This window comes from Apus apus, chromosome 8 (genome assembly GCF_020740795.1).
Source record: "Apus apus isolate bApuApu2 chromosome 8, bApuApu2.pri.cur, whole genome shotgun sequence".
In the NCBI taxonomy this organism is placed as follows: Eukaryota; Metazoa; Chordata; class Aves; order Apodiformes; family Apodidae; genus Apus; species Apus apus.
This window is the reverse complement of record NC_067289.1, coordinates 18,826,279-18,853,406: the sequence shown is the minus strand read 5'-3', so window position 1 is coordinate 18,853,406 and position 27,128 is coordinate 18,826,279. Positions and strand designations below refer to the sequence as shown.

The following is a 27,128-nucleotide window of genomic DNA, read 5'->3' as shown; positions in this document are numbered from 1 at the left end:
GGGTTTCCGCGCTCGGTCGGGGGCCGGCGGCCGCAGGCGGAGCCCCGCGCCGGGCCGCGGAGGAGGGGAAGGTGAGGGGGGGAAGGGCGTTGGGCGAAGGTGTCTGGGTGTGGCGGGGGCGGTGGAGGAGGCTGCGGCGGCGGGGAGGGGGTCGGGGCTGGCGTGAGGGCAGGGGGGCCGGGGGCGGCGGGGACGGAGCGGGGCGGCGGCGGCTGGGAGAGGTGGTGACGAGGCTGATGAGGGCTCCTCAGGGGAGGTTGGTGTGTGGGGAGGGAGCGCGGCGGCAGGGCCGGGGGAGCAGAGATGCACGGCGCGGGGGTCTGCTTAGCCTTCATTTTAGAAAGGGGGAGTGGGCGTGGGGGGTGGGTATTTTTGGCTTTTGTTGGGGATGGGTTGAACTGAGCCGGAAATGCTGATTTTAAAATATTTAAAGTAATTTTTTCAAGATTTCGAATTTATTTATGTCATCAGAAAGCTTCCTCCACCATCACCCTGCCTGGAATGTCAGGATGTTACAGGATCAATGCAAAATATTCTCAGCTGTTGCCTGTCAGTCATTTTCCCCTAAGCCTGGCTTCAGATGTTTAAGAATCCCAGCTCTTTTTATGGCAAGAGCCTTCTGTCTTCCTTCCAGGAGGGCTGATTCCAGCCCGTATTGTGAGCATGCAGTGTAGCTGTGTTCTGGGAGTATTTAATCTCAGGGCTCTCTTTAGCTGCTGTGCCTAACCACATATGTGGTGTGGTATTGCACAGGCAATTATTTCATGGGGTGGGGGGGTGGGGTACCCTTTTTTTTTTTTTTTCCCCCCAGATTTCCCGTGTGCAGCTGCGGGTTTGGCTTGGAAGTCATGTGGTAATTGCACAGAATGTAAAGGCAGTTGGTGTTTAAAGGATTGTAACCAGCTGACTTCAGGAGTTAGGTTTTTCAACTGGCTGGCTATTAAAAGAGACAAATAGGATATACTCTTACGAGGAAAGAGTGTAACGGGGTAAGCTATGTCCCTTTGCTAGGTAAGCCTCTTTTACCAAAATTGGGAGGTAATGAATTATGTAAATCAGACACATTTTTAGTTGAACTTTGACTAATACACAGAAATCGACATCAGAGCCATTTGGTTTTAGAATAGGATACTCCTAAAAAGAATTCATTTTTTTTATTATTTTTTTTCCTTTCCCCCTGTCCATTAGGAAGCCCAGATTTTTGGAGACGCTCTTCTTATCATTTTCTACCGTGTGATTTTGGAGAACTCCATAAACCATGGATTAATTGTTTTTTTTGCCTAAGAGGAATGTGAGACTAATGGGAGTATTAGGAAGTATACTGGATTCTTGTACTGAATCAATCTGTGTGCACAGAATTTATTACAATAAGCCTGATATATAACATCTGTAACGATGGTGTCTGGTGTCTCCTAAGTTAGTGACAATTGTCAGGCTTGGATTAGCACCATCGTGTGTTTTAGTCCTGTGAACAGTGGCTAACAAAAGCAGAAATTTTACTTGGCATTAATGGCTTTCAGATCAATGAGAAATGGGGATTAAGTTCAGTGATGGCATCTTCATGGTGAGTGAGGTCAGATTAGAGTGATTAGACCCATAGGGACCAAATCCCCAACTCAGAATAGTTGGCTGTTGTTCATATGGATGGGAAGAAAAGCCACAGAACCCCCCTAAAACCCAAAATCTAATAAGCCGAGCTAAAAACACAATTTCAAAATACTACTCTTGTGAGCTAAATGCAGATGTGTCTGTCAGTGACTCCATTTTGTGATTGTTACTGTTGAGGTAACCAGAGGTTATGATGCGTTTTGGAGCTGAGTGACACTAAAGTAACTTTCTGGTTTTAAGTTTCTGAAGCAGAGGAGGGAGGTGTGGCTGTCTCAGTTGGAAGGTACCATATTTTGAGACTGATAGCAATGATAATAGAATTTGTAAGATAATGAGAACTGGCTCATCTTGTCTAAGCCCCATGTCACTGTATAGTAGGTGGCAAAAATTTTCTGAAGAGAAAATCAGAATTTGTAAAATGGGATAAAATTTGAGGCCCTCAGAACTGTCTGAGTTCAGATGAGCACAGCATAGCTCCCGGTAAATGAGATGGGAAGGAGCCTGCTGTGCGAACAGAGATAAAAAACAAGATAATTATGTAAACAATTACATGACAGAATTTTAAAAATGAATTCTTAATATGAACTACAATTTAGCTGTAGTAGAACAAATGTAGTGATTAAATCTGTTGGAGCATTACAGCGGGATTTTCAGTAGTTAGTAGAGGTACAACCATGGTAAATGACGTTCTTCATAGGTTGTTTTGTTCCTATAATAACTGTTCTTCATTTTAGTAAAATTCACTTTTAACAGGGAGTTCTTCCTGCATGTATTACTATGTATATGCTATGGTTGTTATATATTAGTAGGGAAAATCATGTTCTTTATTAAAATACATGAAAAGTCAAAATGTTTTTTGTGAGGCATTAATAAATGGACACCAACTGTGGTTATGGTAGATACCCCAAGATAACTTTTTTATGGTCTGTTGTGTACAAAAATATCTAAATTTAACCTTTTATTTCTAAATCCCCAAACTAATTCATGTTTTATTGTCTTTTGCTTTAAATGTGTAATATAATGTGGAGGACAATATTTGTTTTTTATTTCATCCCAGACTGAATCAGTATACAGCAGAGCCAGTGTTTAGCCACTCCCTGCAGCCCAGAAAGAAGACTTTGCATATGTTACAATATTGAGCACCCATTGTCTTTAGAGAACAGATGGTGCTGGTGGGGCTCAAAGTGGTCGTGATCTTCTGAAAAAACTCTGTATTGTGGAAGAAAGAAAAGCATGAACAGGGTTGATGAACTCTACTAGTGAAGGGTTTACGTATATGAGAGGTGTGGTGATTTCCTGAGAGCAGAACAGTTGATGTTTTCTAGGTGAGTGCCAGAGTGCAGATTAGTTTTTATTTGGGGGTCATTAGTAGACTTTTCTATTTTTATGTGAAATAGTAAAAAATACCTGGATGTCTTTGGGCTCGAAGTAGGTTGGAGGGAGCGAAAGTTGAATGCTCCCAGCCTCATCTTAGCCTGACTGCAGTATTTTCACAATCATTATTGCTTGTGTGATTAAGATCATGAAGTGATTTGCAGAATCACAGATGGTTGAGACTAGCAGAGACTGTGGGAGGTCATCTGGTCCACACCTCGGCGCAAGCAGGACCATCTAGAGCCATTTGCCCAGGGTGGCTCGAGTGTCTCTGAGAATGGAGACTCCACAGCCTCCCTGGACAACCTGTGCCAGTGCTCAGTCACCCTAACAGTAAAAAAGTGTTTTCCTGATGTGCCTACAGAACCTTCCGTATTTAGTTTTGTGCCCATTGCCTCTGGTCGTGCCAGTTGTGAAGAGTGTTTGTGCAGCCCTTGGCAAGGACAAGACAGAGCTTCTGCTTTATCTAGTATCTGCCTCTGCCTGTGTTTGCTCACTTACATGCAAATGAGAGCCCTAGTTCTGCACCTTGCTCATGAGTTCAGATGTCAGCTTATATGAAATAGGTCGGGCCTTACAATAAAAGCAGACCAAGGTACATAAATTAAATACCAAGCAACTTCCTCTACCTACATCCTTCGGTGCCATCTGAGTAACTCTGAAATTGCATTATTCACTGTAAAAAAAACCTTCTGAAAAACTGACTCTGGTGTGTTGCATGCCATTGTGCTCTTGCTGTTCTAGAGTAGCAGCTGTTTAGGTTTTGCCAGGGCAATAAACAGGTCAAAATGTGAATTAGGAGGAAACTCAACCTTTACTATGTGGGTTCTAAAGTTCTTCCTTTTCAGTCTGTTCCTCTTTCAAGAGGTGTGGTTGTTCTGGTGACGAGACTGACTGAAGCTCTGGTAGCAGGACTTGGCATAGGCATCAAAGTAGAGGCTAGCCAAAATAGTATTGAGGAAAAGAATGGTGTACCCAACATTATTGCTCCACAGGTCCAACGTCAAAGCATGGTGAGCAGTTCTGTGTGGCAAAGTTTATGTATTAATTAAAAAATACAATGGCTCTTAAATTTTTTTAATTAGTGGCTTTGAAAACCACTCGGTATTCTGAGTGGTGTTTAGCTTGACAGTTATTAAAGCAGGAAAACTGTCATGAAGAGTATAGCTTACACAGCTGTTTGAACCCAATTACTACACCAGGAAACATGGTGACAGGAAGGACTTTTTCTTTAAAGATCTTAACTGTCTTATAATGGTCAGCATTTTTTCTGTCTAGACCTAATGGGTGGGATATTTCAGACATATTGAAGTTATTACTGACTTCTTGAAATTGGTATAAATTGATGCAAGAAGTATCTAGTCATTTCTGCTGTTGCTGAGCCATTTGCTGGACCCTTTTTGGCTGATAAAAGGGAGATGTCCCAGGCAGTGGTTATTGATTGCTGATGTGCACAGTCAGTGGAGAGTGTCTGTCAGAAGTTCTGCCCTTCGGGAATATGCGTTTGAAGAAAGCAGTGTAAGTTTTGTGAAGCATTTAGACTTAAATGAATAAACCTAACTCGGGGGATTCAGTTCTGAAGTTCTTGCAGAACTGTCATAAGGACCCTTCAATTTACATGTGATCATTATAGTTGTGAATGTAAATAAGCAGTAACGTCATGGGTTAAACTGTCGTTGCTAGCATTGATGTAATAGTTCAGGATCTTGTTCTTACCTGATTCCTGCTTGTAATGTTTGTGTTTTACAGCAAGCTAGATCCGCTTGCTTTTATCACATCCTGCACCATAAGCAGGTGCACCTAGTCACTTGTAACGAAAATAATACTTCATGAAGTTCAGTCTTTTTTTGCCCAGTGATTTGATTATTTACTGCTTCGACTTTCTTATTGTGTTTTGGGTTGTTTTTTCTTATCCTGGGCATCAGCATGGGATGTGTCTCTTAGTAATAATTATTTAATATATTCTTTACCTTAAATAGTTATGTATGAAGTTCTTGCTTCTGAAAGCAGTGAAAGGCTTGGTAATTGGATATAGGCTTCTTGACCTCTATGCCACTGATTCAGAAACAGTTCATGCTACCAGATGCCAAAGCATTTACTGTTAGAAATTTGCTCAGCATTGGTAAGGTGATCTTAGTACAGTTTTTGAGGTGCAGGTGCGTGTGACTCAAAAGCCAGCGCTGTGGCTATCCCTGGGAAGAGTGTTTGCAGCTGAACAGCACCTCATTTTTAGATTGGACTGGCCTACTTGTGGGTCAGGTAAAGTTATGAAAGCAAGATGAAAAGAGAACTTGAGTTGCATCTGCCTGTTAGACAGATTTTGTGACTTTGCCTGGAACTGGATTAAAAAAAAAAAGTGTGTGTGTGTATATATATATACACAGAGACACACAGTTCGCTGTAAGGACATCTCAGTAAGTGTTGATCCGTTTATGTTATCAGCAGATCCTAATCCTAAATCCTTGAGCAAAACCTGGGTAAAAGAGTGTGTGTATGGCACAAGATGAAGAAGTCTCAACTGTAGTGATTTTTGCAGCAAATGATCTGTTGATAGTTTCCTGTCCTGTTATTCGTTCCTAATATGGGATGGCCCTATGTTAGATTTGCTGGATATCTGATGTCAAACCTAGGCAAGAGAGCTAGTGATATTACTCCTGGTTTTCCAGGTGCTAGTGTTGAAAGCCTGACTCTGCCAAGTGAGTGGCAGAGACAGGTCTGTACCCAAGTGCCTGGGGAGCCAGCATGACATTAATAGCCTGTAGTACAGTATAGTCTCCTGCTGGCCTTGGGAGCTGGGCTGCAGCAAGCAGGGCATACATGGGCCTCCAGGGAGCCAGCTCATAGCGAGGACTGCATGACTGACACTAATATCTGGACAGTCCAAATTGGAGATCTGGCAAGATGAGGTCACATCAGTTTTTCTTCCCTGCCTGCCCTCCACAGTTTTGTATGTGGTGTAAAACACACACATATGTTACGTTTAAACTTACTTGCTGAATATAATTCATCATTACTGATTATGTGTTTAGCATTCTCTTTTCAACTCTGCCTCATCACCTCTGTTTGAAATGAGGATACACAGAGCGATGTGTAAGGAACATAGAACATTTCAAACTTAGATATTGCTGTTGTCTATCTTGGGCGACATTGCTAAATTAAATTTCAGTAATGGTGTACCTTGTTCATTTAAGCAGAAGTTAAGATGGTGCATCATTACTCAATTTATTAGACATGACTGTTGCAAGCTTAGGCTATAAAACTATTTGTATAGGTTACCTCACTGATAAATAACTCCTTCAAAATTCCTAGTTGAAAATCAGGATATTTTCTTTCCTGTTTTATGTTCATAATGTCCTTTCTGAAGAAATCCTTATGAATTTATAGCATGTAACGTAACTTTCAGTGTAAAAAATTCTGCCTCTTATTGCAGAATATATTAGTGGTTTTTGTAAAACATTTTTTTAAAAATACCCTCTAGGCTCTTGGACTATTTCTTCAAAAATTACACTAAATCTCATCCTGACATGCATGAAATCCATTTATCTATTTTTATCTTGGAGTTGTAAGTGACAGCTGATAATGCTTATAGCAAAGGTCAGCGTTGTAGGGAGGAAAGAAACGTGCAGGAATTCTTACTTTCAACAGATGTTTTGATAGTACTTCTGCCATCTTTTTTGGCAGTGGTGGAATAATTATTGCAAAACTGTATTTAAAACCTATATTAAATTCTGATTGTTTCTAATGGTATTCTAAATGAACCATACAGTCTATCTATAATACCTCACAGACTGCTGTGCTTCGGTTACTGTAAATGGGATTTCTTCTCCACAGCTGCAGAGAAATTGATAATAGTAGGAAGAATTATGCTTGGAATTTTTTTACTTTTATGTTCCTCCTTCACATTTTGTGTTTATACAATTAATTAGACTCTGATCAGACTTTTTTCAAGCCTCACAACAGTATAATTATTCAAACAATTATGTAATTCTATTTAATGTTTTATATATGTCCATTTGTGATCTGAAGTGCATGCCTGATAAATGTTATATTTGATCTTGAGTGTTTCCCATGTGTAAATACTGTGGAGTGAAAAAGCTCGAGAATGCCAACTGAAAATGCTGTTCAGATAGTGTCAAGCAAGTTACTGCATACATGTCTGCTGGCCATGAGTCTGCATTATGTTGTCTTATGGGAAGAGCAGTGCACACACTTTGAACTGAAAGACTTCCTTGTTTGGAGTAGTTTGTGGTATCCACATGGTGCTGTAAAATGTACAGATGCTGTGTTGGAATTTGTACTTTCAATTTTATGAAAAAGTGTTCAGTGTTTCTGTTTATGCAGCTGACATTTGTGCAGTGTCAGCTGTTAGTCTGCTGCTAGTCATATCTCTGTATTATTGTTTCACTTCAGCTTGCCCATTCTTTAGCAGGATGCTAGCTTGGAAATCAGTTGTGAATATTAAACCTGTTTGTAGTGTTACACAGAAAGCCAGACTTTACCTGGTAAAAGACTAATTGAATTCCTGGAAAGTCAAATGCACTTAAGATTCCTTTTTCCACTTCTTTTGCCTTACTAAATAAAACTACAGCTAGTCAGTGTATTTGGGATTTTATAAACTCTGAAAAGCATTACGTTTTGAATGTTTTTCAGGTATTTTAATCTCTCTTCATTCTGCAGTTCTATTTTTTAACAAATGACGGATAATTGTATTCAGATTTGCAGAAAAAAAAATTAGCTACTATAGGCTGATTTTAGAAATTAAATAATCCCCTTCCCCCATGTTGAATAGTGTAAGAGGATCCAATAACATAAAGAAGAGGTAAAGTTCAGCTATGAAATAAAGCAGCATAACGTAGCAGGAGCAATACTAAATCACAGACTCTTGGAATGCAGATAAATGGCTGTCCATAGTAGGGAATGGAAGCTCTTTCTGTTCATAAGATGTCATTTGGCAGAATGTTGGACTGCATGAACTTGGTGCACAGTGCTACAACTTGGGTGTTTTGTGCCTGGATAGAGTTTGAATTAATTGCAGTAGAACAACGTCTGTTTCCTGCACTTCACACCATGTTAATTCGTCCCCATGTTGGGTGGGATGTGTTTAAAGGGGACATTGTACCATAAATTTAGTAGAAGTTTTGCTTTAACTCTGTTCTTAGCCAATACGTATTTCAAGAAGTAACATTTTGTGAGATCTTTGCATCTTTAAACAGACATAACTTCAATGTTCCTGTTCAGTTCATCTATCCAGAACCTTCATTGAAAGGGAAAATCCCTAGTTATGAGTATATTGTATTGTCAGCTGTTTCAGTTGCTTACCTTTCAAAGATGGAGAATTGCCTTCCTTCCCTTGCAGTGGCAGGATGGCCTTTGCAAGCATTTATTTTATAAGGAACACAGTAGGTGGTTCAACGAGGTGATTTCTTTGGTATCTGGTGACCTGCTTTGTTCAGGTGTACCAGTGTGCTTTCTGCCAGAGCCAGTATTCTGTGTTGCTGGCTGGTTTTGAGTAGAGCTCAGGGAGCCGAAAAGCAGGTTTTGAGCAAGTGCCTTCACATCGTTGCCCAAATATTAATTCAGGTAAAAGGAGATGTGTTTATGTAGGACCTTTGCAGCCAATTGTCAGTATGGGCTCCTTCACTGTCATTTTGTTGAGGGATCTCCTGTGTCAAAATTTGTTTCTCCCTGAGCTGACACATAATACCTCTGTGGGCGAGTTGCTCCTTGCTCAGTTGGTAAGTTCTTCATCCTCCCCAGTTGGCAGTTTCTTAAGTGGATATAAGCCATTCAGCAGATTTCCTGGAACTTCTCTTAACATAGCTATGCAGTTCTTACTCCTTTAAAACTAGGGGCTCCTCCTTGACCTCCTGTACTTGGGCAAATACTGGACGCTAGCAAATGCAGGAGTAGTTTGAAAGATTTTGTCCCCTTACCTGCATTTTTTGCAATGTGCCTGCCTGCCTTAACCAAGAGATGTAGGAACTCAATTTCTGCATGGATACTTGAGTACAATTGTATCTGTCAGGTCATTCTTTGTCTCTAGGTCTTTGACATAATCAGTGCCCCCTAAAGAAGCCCTTTGTTTTTCAAAAGAAAGAAAAAGAAGTAAGATTTCTCCTCAGTTGTTTCTGAGATCATAACAATGTGACACAAAAAAATGTTGCTGTTTTCCTGTGAGGTCCTACAGGTATTTGGCCTCATACAGTCCACAATTTCATACTTGAAAGGCAATACCAGAACTGGCTCTATGGAAGCTTGTGTTGCCAAATTTTACCCAAATATGCTGTCATACCTTCTGAAGGACAATTGTTTGGCATTCAGTTTTGGGTTGAGAAGAACACCTTTAAAGCAAACCATGCTTGGCACAGCTATTTGACATTGTAGTGTGAATTATACTAATTGGTCTGGGTCTGGTTCTCTCACATTTTTCCTGTCAAACAGTTTTGCACACCTATAGATAAAACAATAAATCATGTCTGATAGTTTTCAGTTGTAAACGTGTTGGTCTGATCTGAGCAGTCATTTGAAACAATCTGTGTGTATGGTACTTCTTGGAATAGCCAACTAAGAATATCATTAACCTCATGTGAACAGTGGGATCATGTCATGGAACTTCCTAAATTGGAACCGTAATAGTAGTAGTGGTCTGTTTGGCTTAATTCCAGGCTGTATTGAAATGGCTGCCTTACTTTGATGCATATGCCTTCTTATAACAAAAATATTTTTATTTTAGGGATTTATCAAAGATGTTCATGAGGACTCGCTCACAGTTGTATTTGAAAACAAGTAAGTATTTTCTTAAAAAAATAATACAACCTAACATTCAAAATATTATTAGTTTTGTCGTTTTGGTGTTGTTTTCTGTTTGTTTGTTTTGACATTAAGAGGAAGATTTCATTGGAAAGGTTTAGTTCTAGAAGTACAGTCTTACTATTCTGTTTAGTCTCCATGAACTACTTTCTTGAATGCTGGATCAGAATTCAGCTCATCAGTTAGTCTATTACATGTTTTTGGCATCTTTAGTATCGTTTGTAGATGTGACAGCCAAATTTAATTAAAATAATAATCAGTGTCCTGATACTCTTACACTAAAGCAGAAAAAGATGGAAAATACCAAAGTACTTCTATGAAATAAGCAAGTCTCTGTATGTCTAAACTGAGGAGTGACCAGTGTTCTCAACCAGAAAGAAATAGAAGTTTCCTGACAGTGATTGATTTTCCTTTTTAACTATTAAGGAAATAAATATGTGTACATATCCAGTCTAAAGACCCTATTTTTTAAAGTGAAAAAAGTGCAAATCTGCAGGAAGTTATCCATGAGGCCCTTTTCATTTAGTACCTAAACACAGCAGTGCTACTAGGGACTTGTAGTGGCGAGTCAGAGGTAATCTATGGGATGATAAAGTTCAAATGAATACTTGTTCAGCCTTCAGACTGATAACACCTTGGATTACTTGGGAGATTCCAAGGCTAATTTAAGATATTCTGGGAGCTTCATCCTCTTCCCTATTTCCCTTGCAGTAGCTAGGTGGAAATCCTAAAACTCTGTCAGCTTTTGATGTGCAAATTGTTACTAAACTCTTCGAGCACCAACCTGTAGATTAGTCTTTGAGCCTTTCTATAATAAAGAGTTCTGGCTAATAAAGGTAATACTAGAGAGTGTGTAAGTGTCTTTATAAATGGTATTTTGTAGTCCTGTATATGTAATCCTAGAGTGTGTATGTGTATCCTACATATATGTGTAGATGTATGTGTGTATACATATATACAAGTGTATAAAAATAAATTCTAGGAGGCAGAAAGAAGTAATCTTAGGGTTTACCCTGCAAAGTCCAGTGTTTTTTACTTGGCAGCTTGTGTTTTATAGCCCTTCTTTTATGACAAATAGTTAGAAGATGAAGTGGCAACCATAACTACCACTTACTGAGAAAGTTATGGAAGTTGTTACTGTCTCCTGGGTTTTCATACCCCCACCCCAAAACCCAACAAACAGAAAAACCAAATTGGGTCCTTCATCCTGTCCATGATCTGAGGAGGTGTGACAGCCTTAGTTTTGTATTAAACGTCCATATTACTTTTGTTTATGCTTTGAAGGCAAAGAGCCTCCTATCTTACACTTTCGTTTCAGAAGCCAAGCGAGCTAGAGGAAGTGCCTGTGGTCCCCAGCAGGAGTCTAATTGTTGGCAAACACATCTCCAGTGTTTAGTATCCATGTGTTTTACAGAAAATCTGGCAGCAGCAGCAGCGTTTCAAAAAGGATGGGCTACAATATATGTCAAGTGTTTTGTTGACAAAAAACAGATATTAGCTGGAAGTGTGTATGCAGTTCTAGTCAAATTATTCTGTGATGTAAATCTGGTAAATTATTACCCTTTTGAGGGAGTTAAATTCATAAGGGCTTTAGTAGAACCAAAATTGGCAAGAGTGTCCTGTCCTGAATACATCATTCTGTTGTGATAGTCATCAGTACTAACAAAGTAAACACATCTACTCCACTAAAGGGAGTCTGAATTGTCAGGTTGTAGTTCCTGCTATTATTAACCAGTCTTATCTACAGCTATTGTAAGGTTCCCAAAGTTGATATACTAGCAGAGAATGCTAATGAAGATTTTGTGGCTGTAGCAATAGTTAATCTCTGGGCAGATATCTTTGAGTCTTTTAAGAAACTTTTTTTTGGAGATAAGGAGGCAGAGAATGAACACAGAAGCTTCAGGAGCTGGAAACTTATTACTCTATAAGACAGAAAATTGGATCTTGAGGTGCAGTTCCATATGGAGTCACTGGTGTTTGAAACAGCCACATTGAAGGAAAGACTTCTCCATTGTAAGCATGCACCTCCCTTTTCTGTAATTTGTGCCAGGCATTTGGGATAATCCTTTCAATGATTATGAGTCAGTTTTGGACTTTTTGCCATCAAAACTTTGCTCATATTCTGGGAACTGAGTCTTCTGTGTGGTTTTCAGATATTTTAATAAAAAATACCAAAACATGTTGCAGCTGATAGGGGTAAGTCATAATCGGCCTGTCCGCTTCTAGTTGATGGAACTGGTTGTGATGATTAGAGACAGAACCAAAATTAGCCTAATGCAGCTTCAGGTGGATTTTATTGAAGATACAAGGCGTCTCTAATCATAGCATCTCATTATGGACAGTTGATAACTTTCTGTAAGCTTCCATTTGCTAGATCCTTTTAACTACAAGGCACAGCTGAAATTCTCAAGAAGACTTCAGCAGCTCATTTGAGTTTGCAAGATTTTTGGTTCTGTTGTTCAGTTGTGTTTGTTATGCTCACAGTGTTTCTAAACAGAAGTTAAGTTTTATATGTCCTGTGGTGTAGGAAATAGCCTTAATATTTGCCTTTGCATCTGTGAGGGTAATAACTTCACAAAGGTGAGGAGGGGAAGGAAAAGTCCAGAACCTAAGTTTAATGACTCTTACAGTTGCAACAAGGACAATTGGGTTGCAGGTGATGTTTTGCTAGCCCCCTTCACCCTATCTGCCAAACAGAATGGCATTTAAGTAAATTGTTGAATCAAAATGCCTTCCGACTTCAACAAAAGCTAGGCATAATCTTCATGTGTTTTTCTTGATTTCCAAGGCTTCACTGTAGTTCAAGTGTATAGTAATGGCTAGTGCAAAACCATATGGGTACCTTCTGTCTTCATTACATGAGGTGCTTGAGCATAAGCTCTGTTTCCAGATAAATCCAGTAACGTATTCGTCAGGCAGAAAGTTGCAAAGTGCCCTCAGCTCTTAGTATTGAGACTTGTTATACCAACATAGGCTTCTCTTTCTGCGTGTTTTAGAAGTAAGCAAAAAAACAAGTCCTTCAGATAGTCTAACTTAATAAGATTTTTGGTTGTGGTTTTTCCCCTGGTTTTATTTCAGCCTGTATATAGGGTCTTCAGTTGGGTTTCTGACTAAAACAAGTGAGAAACAGCTGATAGTGTTATGTAACTTTTGGAGTAGAAAGAAAAGGAATTTCAAGACAACACAGGATGCAAACTGCTCCAGTAGTCTTAGTAAAATGCACCCAAAAGATACACTTCTACAAGTAAAATGTTTTGTAGATCCAGCTAAGATAAAATAACTAGTCTTTCTGTACAAGAAGGTAAACATTTAATTTTATATGCCTGGTAGCAACTTGTATTGATACGCAGATATAGAAGTATGTTTTGACCTGAACACTTAATAGGAAGTGTTAACAAGATTGTGGGTAGAAATAAGTTCTGTTAATGATCAGAGTCAGATTTTCTGGGAACACTTAAAAAATCAATTGTGAGCAGTTCAAGTGTTAAGTATGAGGTGAAGAAGTGGTGGACTGCAAAAATGAGCTTATATCTGTATAACTGCAGAAATGTAAGTACATTGTGTAATAATCTTTTTGCTGGGGTTTTACGAAAGACATTTAGTGAAAACAATCAAGTTATATTTGTCAGTTAATGTAAAAATTGTTTTGTCATTAGATGTGTTCCCAGATAACTATTTTTGTCTTGACAGGATTATTTTGTTCTTTTGCTTGTAAGGTTTGCTTGCTAGCAGTGAAGAAACAGACTTGATTATATGAAAATAGAAATAGTGAGTTTTAACTAAACTCAAGAGTTCTAAAAACAAAATCAAGAAAACAAAAGGAAAATTCTAGAAATAATATGTAATGTCTTTTCAACTTTCAGTTGGCAACCAGAGCGCCAGGTACCCTTTAATGAAGTCAGATTACCACCACCCCCTGATATCAAGAAAGAAATTGGTGAAGGAGATGAAGTGGAGGTGAGTGTGTCGTAATGAACTGTCCCGATGAATGGACTATCAGTTATGTGTGTGTATACGTCCTGATACATCACTGTCCACTCAAGGCAGCAGTGATGATTGTAATTACACCACCAAAGGGAAGATTTAAAATGGTGAATGTCTCCAGGAATTGATTTTTTTGCTTTCAGTGAAACTGAAATTTTATATTTTTCACAGAAACACCAATGGAACTTTCTCTGAAACTTAAAATAGCTGAAAATGTTTCAGAATAAGAAACAAAACTGTGTAGTTTTTTTTTTTTAATCTGGAATGCAGCTGTTGGAAATGTTTTCATATGGAGATGTAATAACAATCTTAAAATAACAAGAGTTTTAAACTAGTTAAAATACGTGGTACAGTCTGGTAAGAAATTGTATGAGTTGTACTGTTTTACAGAGAAAAACTTATTTAGAAGTGATGTATTAAGCTAGGAAATTAAAAGAGGCATGTTCTGTTCCCAGCTCATTGTAGTGTATTTAGTAATTAGTTTAACTTCTGCTTCATTTCGGTAGTCTTAGGAATATCAGGTAAGCCAAAGACAAAACAAAAATCTTAATTGTGGAGTTACTTCTCTGTGTGAACTTTCAGTGTGAAGACAGTGCTTGAATTTAGTGAGGAATTTCCCCTGAATAAGCATTAAGCCAAGGTTCTATCTTCATTTAGCAATTTATATTGAATTGTCAGAAATGTATGCAGAGAATCTGTTCACAGCCCCTGTAGTGCAAAACAACAAAAATTTGTGCAAGAAGCCTGTTCCTCAATTTATACAAAAATTACTTTCTTGTAGAATACTGTTCAATTTTAATGAAAATTAGGAAAGTTAGGTTGTTCTTTCTTGATAGGTCTGTATGTGCTTTCAGTGTTTCTTACTATTCTCACTTTCAGGTTTATTCTAGAGCAAATGACCAAGAACCCTGTGGCTGGTGGCTGGCAAAAGTTCGAATGATGAAAGGGGAGGTAAATTACTAAAAAACCTACTGATTTCACATTGTTATATTAAATACAGTAAATATGAAAGGTCTTTGTGATGAAAAATCTGTGAATAAAGTACTACGAACACAAAACATGACAAAACAGAATTGTTGAGATCACTTTGGAACGATGCATGCTCTGTTACACAGCTGAGTGTTGTGTTTTTATAGCTGGGCAGTAACTCTCATTATTAGTCATTTAGTTGCTTGGAGAGCTGTATACACACAAAAGAACAGGACTTCTAACAGACCTACTTTCTGAATTAAACTATTTGCTAAAAATTAAGCAAGGCAGTACACTTCATCTGTGGTTGAAGTCCATTTAAATGCCTTAAAACCAGCGTGCTGTAGTTACCCATGCATGTTGCACTGGGTTCTTTTTTGTGTATGTCTTTCTTCTGAGTGTAGTGGAAAGACACTGGTTGGTTTGCTTTTACATATTTCAGTATTTTGACATATGTCAAACATATGTTGACTGTTAAAAGAGTTGCAGCTACAAAGTAACACATAGATTCAGAGACTTAAGTATGTAGAGCTATGGCAGTCTGATACACTCATTAGAACTTCATTTTGTGAAATGACAGCAAGAGAATTCAGCTTTGTAGAAGGGTCCTTTGTACTAAAACAAAAAGAAACGGGGTTGAGAAAAAAACCTCAAATTTATGATACTGTTTAAAAACTGTCAACAAATAGTAATTGCTGTTGAGCTCTGTAAGAGCAAGGTGGGGGTAAACAGTTACCAAATGAAGATTCTGTTAGTTGATCCTTGTGGATGAACAGCTTGCGAAGAAACTGAGAGAGAAGGAGATAAACTGAGTTAAAGGATAGCTTGTCATTTGAGGTTATTCGGCTTCTTCTGTATGTCAAAGAAATTTGGAAGTTTACTGTCAGCTTGCTATGCTGCTTATTTTTTTTAAAGTAGTTAAAAATTCTGAATTTAAATTCAATTTTATCCAATTCCTAATTTTCTAATGTTTTTGTCCGGGGGGAAAAAATAGGATTATTCATCCTCAGATGGCTGGTGACTTTGTGCAGCATTGTCAAAGTAGTTGTTTTATAGAATTGTTGTCCCCAAAAAAACCCTCTCTCCTTTGTACAGACTATAACATGGTTGCATATTCCTGTTTTTTTTTTTGTCAAAGTAAATTTGAAATACACAAACAAGTCATGTATCTAGTGATAGCTGTGTGATTGTTCAGATAACCAGAATTATCTTAAACTATAGGAGTTAATTTATTTCTTGTAAGCATATCAAGGTAATTCTTTTAAGTTTAGTTGTCTGGTTAGTGTTTAGTTTTCATTATTATCACTTAGCTTGTTTCAGAGCAGCTTTATATGATTAGGACTTAAAACTTGGAAAATAGTGTGTGGAACAGTATGTCGCAACCTTAGTGATTTACTTTTTTGTAATACTTGAGGAAATTGTGTATGTTGGCAAAAACAGATACTAGTTTTGAGGGAGGAAGAAAAGAAAGTACTGCTCTGCTGCCAAATTGCAAGCAGGTGGAAGGCTGCATCCCTAACACCAAGCCAGGCTTTGCAGATACTATCCACACAAGCTTCTTTATACTTGAACATGTTGGATGGAAGTGTAGGAGAGGATTATTAGTAGCTGCTAAATCTTCTTATTTCTGTGGCCTTCATAAATTTGGGATAGTATGTATCAAAAATATTGCATTTTTATTTTCCTTTTGATCCTCCGTGATTCACAGGTAGTTTGCCCATTGAATCAGTGGATTTGCCTTTTTTGTTTGTTAAACTGTTGCAGAGCAGATATTTCTGTAAAGAACGAGTTAGGTTTGCTTCCCTGTTAGGTATTTTCTCGAATTAGACCTCCTGTAATGATTTTGCATTTTGGAACTTTAAAGTGGTCTGAAGCAGGTACCTGAAGAGAGATGGGCATGAGAAAAAACAAATATGCTTTTGTGTGGGACTGAAATTATGCTGATGATGTGCCCTCACTTCGCTGAGGCGTCAGATGGGTACTGAAGTATGTCTACCCTCATTTTTGTAGAACTGTAACATATCCACTCAGATACACTTTTTAGTTTATATATTCATAGTTTGTATGTTCTTGGTAATACTGGTAATGTTACTATGTCTTTGTTGTGCCTTATTGAAGTTACCATTTCAAACAAATCCATTTCTTCCACAGTTTTATGTCATTGAATATGCTGCTTGTGATGCCACTTACAATGAAATTGTCACTTACGAACGACTCCGACCTGTGAATCAAAACAAAACTGTCAAAAAGAACACTTTTTTCAAGTGCACCGTGGATGTTCCTGAAGATCTGAGAGATGCGTGAGTAGCTCTGCGCACTTGAACGCATTTTCTGTATTTGAAGGGGGGGGAACCCTATTTGGGCTATATTTTAGAGGCCAATTTACATGTCCATGAAGAACCTTAAGGGTGGTTATGGCTGCAGCAGCTGCTTCAGAAACTGGAGCCCTGCTGAGCTTTGGGGGTGAGCACAGAAAGCAGGTTTTGAAATGGCAGCTTCAGGAGAAATAAGCTCTGGCACCATGTTAGGTAGAATGGGGATTTTCCAGTTTCTCAACACTTGCTATAAACTGTTGACACATTCTTGGGTTTCTGATCATGATATCAAAGGTTCTGCTTTGATGCAGCTTCTTGAAATAATAATAATTTTGCCTCCTTAGGTGTGCTAATGAAAATGCACATAAAGATTTCAAGAAAGCTGTGGGAGCATGTCGAATTTTTTATCATGCTGAAACTGCTCAACTAATAATACTGGTAAGTGATTATTTCTATGTAAACGTTGCATGAATTTTCAATATATTATTTATGGGAAGCATACAGTCAGCTATATATTTGTATGGAAAATGGTCAAGCTAGGTAAATTGAGAGATGTAATGTAACTAGATGTGCTTTAATTTAATCTTCGGATGTAGGCCTTTTTAAGGGGGGCTACAAGTGTTTCACTGCATTCAGCCTAAATTTAGGAGCAGCTTTCAGTCTTCTTGTTGTGAGGATTTTTGTCATCCACAGCTGAGTGCCATTTCACTGATGTGTGCACATGGATCAAAGCTAACTAGCTCACTTGTGCTCTGGAGCAGTAGATTTCCCCTGTACTTTATTACATTGTGCAATTTGACCTACAGCTGGGTTTCCACATGAAGAACTTCACCTCTTCAGTATAACCATTAAGGAATTGTTCACTTAGATGCTTCAGTCACAGTTTTCTCTTATTACATGATCTCTTCCCAGCATTAATTTCTCTTCACTAGTCTTCCTTTGTATTATCCACTGGAACCTCACTGTCCAGAATTGTTTTGCCTTCTTATTTCCTTAGCTCTGTCATTCAGACAGTGAGTGACAAGTTATTACATATTAGAATGATACTTATTTATCTGGAGAGCATCAGGGTGAAATAGTTTCTGTGTACATCCAGCAGCGAAATCTTTAGTGTAAAATACGCTGTGAGTGAGAACAGAAAATGGTTGGTTTGCAGATTGGTGCTGAATTTGTCATTCTGTGTTTTAAGGAAGAATAACATCCATGCAAGTACTGGAAATTTAGATCATGTTTATGATTTAGTTTAAATAGGTTCCCGATTTATCCTTTAAATGTGGATTTGCTTAAAGAGTTAAATACGTCTTCCTTCTCTTTTGTAGTCTGCCAGTGAAGCAACAGTGAAGAGAGTGAATATACTGAGTGACATGCACTTGCGCAGCATTCGTACCAAACTGATGCTTATGTCAAGAAATGAAGAAGCTACAAAACACTTAGAAGTAAGCCACAGCTTGTAGTTCTTGTTGCTTGAAACTGTGTATTACGTGTAACTGTGCATTACATTGAGTGCATGTGGATGAATCTTGCTTTGTTTCCCTTTCAGTGCACAAAGCAGCTTGCTGCAGCATTTCATGAGGAATTTGTAGTCAGAGAAGATTTAATGGGACTTGCTATAGGAACACATGGCAGTAACATACAACAAGCCAGAAAGGTTCCAGGAGTTACTGCCATTGAACTTGAGGAGGATACTGGTACTTTCAGAATCTATGGAGAGGTAAGGGAGGAACTTGGTATGAATCTGATGAGCATTTTCACTCTGTCTGCTTTTAGAGTGGAGAGAGCTGTACCCAGAACTGAGGACTGGAAATAGCTGAGTGTTTATATGCATCTTCACACTGTGCTATGTGTATTGCAATACAACACTTCGTTGCGGTGGTGACCTCCATGAGATGTGTTCTGTCCTAGCCAGTCCATGTCCTGGTGGACAAGTTCTGTGGTTGTGTTGTACCTCTCGCTCAACCTGAGAAAAGAATCTTCTGCTGCTATTTTACTTGATCAGATTTTTTTTCACTATAGGCTGCATATACTGTTCCTGTTGGTTCTCCCCCTTCTGCTTTCTAGTTCAAGTGTGTGTTGCTCCAGGGACCTTGCCAAATGTGTTAAAGTGTGTATCTGCTGCTTTTAACGCTGTTTTTTTGCAGTTTATGCTGGCTGTGGCAAAATAATGCTGGTTTGCTCCAAGTTAACTCCATTTGTGTTACTGTGTAACTGATGTACTTTTAACTCTCTCAAGTGCCTTGATATAGCTGATCTTTGGACCAGAACAGTGATCCATTCAGGAGAGACAAGAGTAGTGACAAGGGTGCCACTGTCACCAGAGTCCTGTCAGAAAATTTCTTGAGGTTTTTTGTCCCTTGTCACCACTCTACAGGTGCAGTAACACCCAAGTCTCTTGTGTTACAGATTTAGAAATCCTTGATTATGTGCATTTTCAGGAAGCTGCGGTCTTGAATTATGCTGCATGCAAGTCAGGAGTAGAACCTGGTTATGATCCAGGAGTCAGATGATGATGATATTGCTGAGGGTAGAACAAACTTCTGTATTCTTCAGTATCTCTGAAGTTTTATGTCCTTTTTTGAAAACTGTAAACACTTCCATGTTATCAAGGTGGCATCAGATCCTTCTTTGACGTAGTACTACCAGTAAATCACATACTACTGTTCATTAAGAAGAACCGGACAAGCTAAATGCAGCAGAACATTTCGTGTATTGTAGTTTCCATCTCTTTAACGTGAATGATGTCATGCTGAAACTTGTGGAAAGGTTATGACTGTCACCAGCCTCTTACAGTAGTGCACAGCAATGATTATAAATACCAGATGCCTCCTAAGTAAAAATGCCTTTGGACACATCCAGGCCTCTCCTTCCTAGAAGTGATAGCTGCTTCTAAAAAAGCCAGGCAACCAAAGTATTCCATGTGATGAGGCCTTTGGCACCTGGGTAGCCTTGTCTACTCTTTTTTCCTCTTTTCAGCTGAAGTTGTCAAGCAGACAGGCCCTAGTGGCTGAATGCACGGGCAGACAATTTTAGGCTGAGATGTGTGGGAGAAGTGATCCAGCATCCTTGACATTGTAGCCAGGGGCTGAGAGTCTCCCATCGTGAATGTTCTGCATACAGATAAAAGTTCAGTGTTGCTTGGCCAGAATCTTTGAGGCAAGGAAGAGGTAGATAAATTTTAAAGAAAGCTGTATGATCAGGAGGAAGCTAAACTGTATGGGATGCTGTTGATGCTTTTTCTCTGTCTGGTCAAGACCACTTTGGTTCTTTGGATCCTTCCCCTTCTGCTTGAATTGCTGCTTGTGATACCTATTATGGAGGCCACAGTACTGTGAACTTCAGAGCTTGGACAGTGGGTCCTTACTTTTGCAGTCTTCTGCTTCCCCAGAGAGGTGGAGCCTTATCAGAAACAGAAAAGCTCCTCCTAGACCTCAATTACTGGCAAAACTCAATTGCATTCCTATCTTGTGCTATTTTTAACGCTTGAGATTCTTCCCTCTTACATGTTTTTTTTAAGATACTTAACCATGTGGTAACAGTTCCTTTAGACAGAAGGTTAGGAAGAACCTAACTATACCAGCTTTTCAGGAGTCTGTTTCTACTTGTTTTCCTGTTGGAGAAAACAAGAAAACTCATTTTCCCTTTGGAACTCTCATTAGCTCAGTTCCATTTGAACTAGGAGACTAATAAGCTTTTATTTTCCTGAAAAAAGACTTGTATCACAATGGAAAGAGCCTGTCATGACTTAGGAGGACTTTGTTCTTATCTGCATGGGGATAAGGCTTTTCAAATTATTCCCAGAGGTAGTTTTAGGGAAAGTCTAAAAGAGCAGCAAGACTTTGGAGAATTTTCATAACCTTGTCTCAGGAACTGGTGTGAGGCTCCTGGGACAGATCCACTGTTTCTAACAGGAGTGCTCTCCAGTAACCTGTAGCCACTAGATCTGTGTTAGTGACTGTTACAAAACATTTTCCCTAAAATATGCAGCCATGCAGTCCTTGTTTCACACTGGTTTAGAACTTTTCTGCTGCAAATATGGTAAATATAAGGCTGAGATTAGAAAAATACCCTGTATTTAGCCTTTCTGTTGAAATCCTCTTCAAATAACACGGATGTGAAGTAGCCAGAGCATGAATGGATGTATTGACTGCAATTCAAAGTTAGAAAGGTAGTTACTAGTAACTGGAATTCTTTGGGGTCTCTAATCCATGCACACGCAAATTTTTAGAGAGAGAGAAATTACTTTTCAGAATTACTAACTGCAAGGAACTGGGATTGTCCCAATCAGCTTTGTAAGCTATCTCAGGTTGGGGTGTGAGTGAGTCACACAGGTTGTACTTGAGCAGAAATTGAGTGCTTGTGGCAAAGTGCTGATATGCTGTGGGTGCACTGGAGAGCTGCAGTTAATGGCAGTTGTTGATTTTCTTATCCTGACTCTGTTTCTGTGAAAGCAGTTACTGTTCCTTCATCTTTATTTGTGGAAAAGATTGATAAACATACCTCTGGGCAAGACATTGTGAATTCTCCTTATTTGTGGAGTTCATTGAAGGTGAAAAATAACTTCTGTGTGTTGCAGTTTGTATCATGTTAGGAGTTGCTTTGAGTATTCAGCATAGCCAATGACTTCCTCTTCATCTGTTTTCCATGCTTTATTTCTTGTTTCATTATCTTGAAATCCAATTTGCCCATGTTTGTCTTGTAATCATGGTGGCCTCTGCCAAAAGTAGAGGTTTTAGGTTTTTTGTTCTTCTGGGTCTTCTATAATTTGTTTGAAAGATGCAGGAGCAGGTAGTTGTCTTATTTCATGTGCTGCCTAAAAAAATGACAGATGAAAGGGCTAAGGCATTAAGTGCAAAATGGAAACTGTACTCAAAAGCTGGCATTACTGACTGGATGCTGATATTTATTCCTTAATTCTGCGCTTTTGCTGTTGCTGATTTGAAGCTGTTTCTCGTTTCAGCACCTGTATAGTCTCAATTAACTGTCAACTTCTATCATTTAATAATAAACCTACAAGATCACATTTATGGGAGTTCTCTCCACTAAGCAATTACATTGTCCTACCATGGAAAACGTTGGAGATGAGCCGTGGCCAGAAACCCACAATGTGGAAGGACAGTGCCTTGGTGTTAGTATTATTTGCGATGTAGAGGTGATACAGGATGAGGACAGATTCCTTGGTGCCAGACACCATTTTAGCCATCATGGTTGGGTTCAGGTTGCATTAGTGTAATTCATCTGCAGTTATGGGAGAGTTTGTCTGAAGGTGCATGTTATTCAGACTTAGTTTCCTGTCAGGCATAAGGAAGGAGAGAAACAGAAGAATTTTTGTAGAGAAAACAGAAAACTTCCTACCTGTAACCAGTTTTGAACAGGCTGTGTATGTGTTGTGTCTGTACACCCTGGTGCCTTCCTGCACTGCTGCTGCTCCTTTGACTCTGGTTTCCCTGATCACTGCCAAATTCCCCTGTTGAGCACTGTGCTCTGAACATAGCCTCGGAGCCTTTCTGCAGAGACACCCTTTCCTGGAGATACAAGTGGGTTGTGTGCTGGCAAGGCTTGTGTGTGTGTGCACACCCAGAGGAGTAGCTGCTGTTGTGGTTTTGGTAGCATTTATTCACTGCGGGTTACTGTGTATTTGCAAACAGTACTTGCTATTAAGAGTTGCCTGCAAACTGAATCTATTGGTTACAAGAGGTTCTGTGACTATTTTTGTTGCTTTCTGTCTGTTCTCTTGAATGCTGAGTAAGAGAACAGAAATTATATAGAGGAGAGAACTTTAATTGCTGTTTATTTAGGCTGTTCTGAAAAATCAGCACAGTGTTCTTATGGAGAAGGCTGTAAAGCCATTTACTGCTTAGAGTGAGCCTGTAAAGTTCTGTAGAGAGATTGCCATTGAACATGAAATGTCTTTAATCAGGTGACGTAATCTTTAAATACTGTCAAGACACAAATGAGTCTAAAATTCGTTTTCTCCTTCCCCATTTTTCCACGTATGGTCCTCTGTGAAGTGTCATAGGGTACTGCACATAAAAAATGATGTTAAAATCAGGTTTATATTACTGATTATATCAACAGTAGTGCGGTTCCTGTGGAGAAAAACTGGGTGCTTCCAAAGCAGTCTAGAGGAAAATGCAGAGGTTAACTTATAAATTTGTGGCTTGCCCATCTAATCTTAGCCATGCAACTGCTCATTCACTGCAATGAGATGAAATGAGATGCATGATCCAAAGTTAATTTTAATGTAGTACTCTTGTAAGCTGAAGTTCCTATGAATGCTGGTAGGACATCTTACAAAATTTTTGTTTCAGTACAGAATCTCTGTGATAATGATTAAATTGATTTTTTTTTTTTAATAAGTGGATTGTAGATTTGAAAATTGTGTCTTGATGTCCTGGTTTGAGCCAGGATAAAGCCAATGGACTTGGGAGAAAAAGAATATAATTAGCTGGTATTCCCCAGTTACTGTCTACCAGAAACTGCTTGAAGATGCATCTGTGAAGTATTTTACATCTGAGGTTTAGTCATTATGCGTTGCAGATTGTATTTTAAAATGTCTTAAAATAGTATGGAAAATGTTGTTTTATTAATTATTGATGCTTTGTGTTGCTACTGAATTTTGTTCTGGGCATTTTACTCAATTATTTCTTCAACATTTAGTTCAAAGCTGGAGTAATCTTACCTCTGTTCCTCTTGTTTTGAAAATGTTTGATGTTTAGAAGACTTGCAGCTGGTACTACAAGGTTTTATTTTTAACATACTATATTCGCAAATAACCTCAATTTTCTAAATTCATTTCTAGACTGCGGAAGCGGTAAAAAAGGCTAGAAGTTACCTGGAATTTGTGGAGGATTTTATTCAAGTTCCCAGAAATCTTGTTGGTATGTAATACTGCTAAAACTTGAAAACTTGGGGAAAGGGAGCCTAATTAGCATGACTGCAAAAGATTTAGATGCCAGTACTATATTTGATTTCTCCATTTAAGTGGGAAGTGAATAATCTTTTAAAACTATATGTATTAGGGAGTTAGGAAGAAATTCCATATATTGTTCATGTATACTACTTTCTTAGGATTTTAATGCTTAAAATTATTTTATTACGAACTTGTAGTATCTAATTGTAATATTTGAAGTTCAGGTCCTAGTAAAAAAATTTGTTGCTACATTGACTACTTAAAAGTGCTGAAACTAAATTCCAAAATTTAATATGGGAGTACTACAGTTGTGTTGCAAGAGTGATGCAAGACGTGTCATGCTACTGCTCCCTTCAGGGTTTGGACTTGTTAGAGATGGTGGTTGCTGGTGTTGAGCCGCTGTGTAAATGGCAGTGCTTGGATGTCTCATCCTCAGGCTGCAAATGGACAGTTTTCCATGTTTCAGTTTCGTGAAGGTGTAGCTTCCCAAGCCTTGTAAATGCATATTATGGCAGCTTCTGTATCGCAAGCTATGTAAAGCTGGAGTTAATCTCTGCTCTCCTTCAAAAAAAACATGTCTTTCCCCAATCCAGTCTTCACAGGGTACTCCTTCCATTTCCCTTGTTCTGCTCCTCTTAGCCTGCTTGTTGTGCTCTCCAAGTCTGGCAGCTTCCTCATCTGCATTCCCAGCTCACAGGCAGTGCAAGTATGAAGGCTCTGTCAGGGGCTGCAGGTGGTGTACCTGATTCAGCAGCAGTTTAGATGATCCAAAGCAGAAATTAAAAGCTGTCCTTTAAACTCCTGTGGTTTTGGGCTTAGAGCTTACATATTATAGACTATGTATTTAAAGACTTCATGTACAAAATCCTAAAAAACTCCTTCCAAGGCTTTATAACTTGACCAAAGTGTAGTGTTTGAGGATTTGTTCTTTGTTGTTTTTTTTTTAATAGGACCTTTGCAAATTATGTATCTAATGCAACCTAATGATTCTCTCATCTCCCAAATGTTAAAGCTTGTTTTAAAATTCAGATTGTTTGCTAGTTTGTACATAAACACGTTTTTTTTCTGTAATCTCATTCAGCAACCTGGTTGAACCAAAGAACTTTGCTAAATCTGATGTTTTATGAATGGAGTTCTTTACAGGTTTTGGATAGTGTTCAGTAATGTGAATAAACCCATCTGGGAGTCATGGCACTAGTCACAGTAATGTCGTTAGCTGAAAAGGCTACTCTTCAACAATCCAATACCAATTGATGACAAAGGCAGACATCTTGCCCAGATCACCTGTGGTCATATATTTCGATACACTTTAAGAAGTTGCTGAAGTTATAAGAAGTGTAGTGATCATGAAGTGTCTTGCTATGCCCAGTGCATTTATTTCTGTACAAGAGAGCAGATGCCATCTACTGAACTGCTGGTTTTGGCTGCTGAAGCTCCTTGGCACTGAGGACTTTTCCCTGGATATTGACTAATGATTATCCATAGAAACATGCCTACAAGTGTAATGACTGTGGTTTATTTTAGTAGTGGTAACAGGATCACTATGCAAAATGAAATTCTAGGTATACAAAATTATTATCTGTATCATGCTTTTTAAAGATAAAAAAAAATAATTAAAAAAAACCAAACAACAAAACAATAACCGTGAAAGGGTTGAAGATGAGGAAGCAATTTTTAATGCTTTTTGCACTTTGTGTCATGTTGATATCAGGAAGTTTCTTAGGGACAACTCCACCACATACTTTTGTTTGTTACACCCACTTTTTTCAGAGGTTCTACTTTCCTTTACTCATAATTTAAACATGAATGTATTTAATTGCCAGATACTTGTCACTGGGATAGAGAAATATTTCTGCATAACTTTAAGGAAGAGCTAAAATCATTAAGCAAGAGAGCAAACTAGTCATTTTGAGATTTAAAAATAAAAGTTCTCAAGAACTATTTGGTTTAGATCCCACACATGATCACAAAATAAATTTTTAAAGGTAATACAGGAAGTACAGGTAGTACTCACATTTGTTGTAAAGGTAAAATTAATTTTCAGAAAACAATTACAGGACAATTACTTTTTTTTTTAAGAGGATCCCAACAAACATATATTGTATATACCTGTCAAAAATACAAGAAAGATAGAGGGTACATGTGGAGCCAGGGACTTAAAATAATTTTGATATGAAATTTAAGAGGCATTTGCAAAACTCTTGTGCAGTTTTACTCTTAGTCTGGTCCTATTTGAAACCTGTATGTAGTGGTGACGTTAATCAATACTTGTCATTCTGTGCATATAGATGTAGGTTGACTTGGGAAGTTTTCACCTCTTCCCACACAGTGTGAGGTTTTCTTAGGGGGTTTTTTGGTACCTCTTTGAAGTAGGAGAAAACTTTGAAGCAAAGCAAATGGTAAAGGAGAGTCAGGTGGTTGTTACAGTTATGCTATACATAACTTAAAGTATGAAGAAACCCTTTAAAATATTTTGCACATGGGTGCAAAATTAACCATTCTTGCCCTCTGAAGGAAAAGTTATTGGAAAAAATGGAAAAGTGATTCAGGAGATTGTAGACAAGTCTGGAGTCGTCAGGGTGAGAATTGAAGGAGATAATGAAAATAAACTCCCCCGTGAAGATGTAAGTACTTCATTCTTTCTTCCTATGATTGGGTTTTCGTTTTCAAAACCAGCAATGTAGAATCTTTTAAAAAGAGTATGTAGGAAAATACATGCAGAAGGTGAGAATTTCAGGGGCATGACTCAAGTTAGTTCAAGTCCTACCTTACAGCATTAGAAAGGCATCACTGCTTCATCTCTATCATTCTCCAGTTTATAAACACAGTCTTCATGGCCCGTGCACCCTTTTTTTATTCATGGCCAACCTGTAATAGTGGTGATGTCCGTGTCACAAAAACAGGGTGTCTTTTCTAGGATAGATGCTTATGAATATTTAATAATGCCAGTTTGTAACTTTTCTGTCGTTATAGAGATTCTGAAGTTTTTTTCAGACTGGCATCTTGCAGTAAATTTTATATGAAACAATTCAAGAAAGGTTTTTTGCTGCTGAAGCAAGACCTTTTTGTAAAATCTTTCTCCCGTATGTACTTTTAATTTGGGATAGTGTTAATAGTGTTTGCATGTTTTAAATATATGAGGACATAAGATGCTATATTCT

General features: G+C 38.4%; 1 protein-coding gene across 3 annotated transcripts in view; it reads left to right on the top strand.

Annotated features, from left to right (window-relative positions):
- FXR1 (FMR1 autosomal homolog 1) overlaps positions 1–27,128 on the top strand; it is a 36,604-nt gene that overhangs the window by 173 nt on the left and 9,303 nt on the right. For all 3 annotated transcript variants that reach the window (XM_051626655.1, XM_051626656.1, XM_051626654.1), the window contains exons 2-10: positions 9,716–9,768; positions 13,656–13,749; positions 14,656–14,727; positions 16,897–17,045; positions 17,405–17,498; positions 18,380–18,496; positions 18,601–18,771; positions 23,857–23,935; positions 26,482–26,591. In XM_051626655.1, coding sequence (XP_051482615.1) covers positions 9,716–9,768; positions 13,656–13,749; positions 14,656–14,727; positions 16,897–17,045; positions 17,405–17,498; positions 18,380–18,496; positions 18,601–18,771; positions 23,857–23,935; positions 26,482–26,591 — 939 coding nt within the window. The remainder of the gene's footprint in view (positions 1–9,715; positions 9,769–13,655; positions 13,750–14,655; positions 14,728–16,896; positions 17,046–17,404; positions 17,499–18,379; positions 18,497–18,600; positions 18,772–23,856; positions 23,936–26,481; positions 26,592–27,128) is intronic.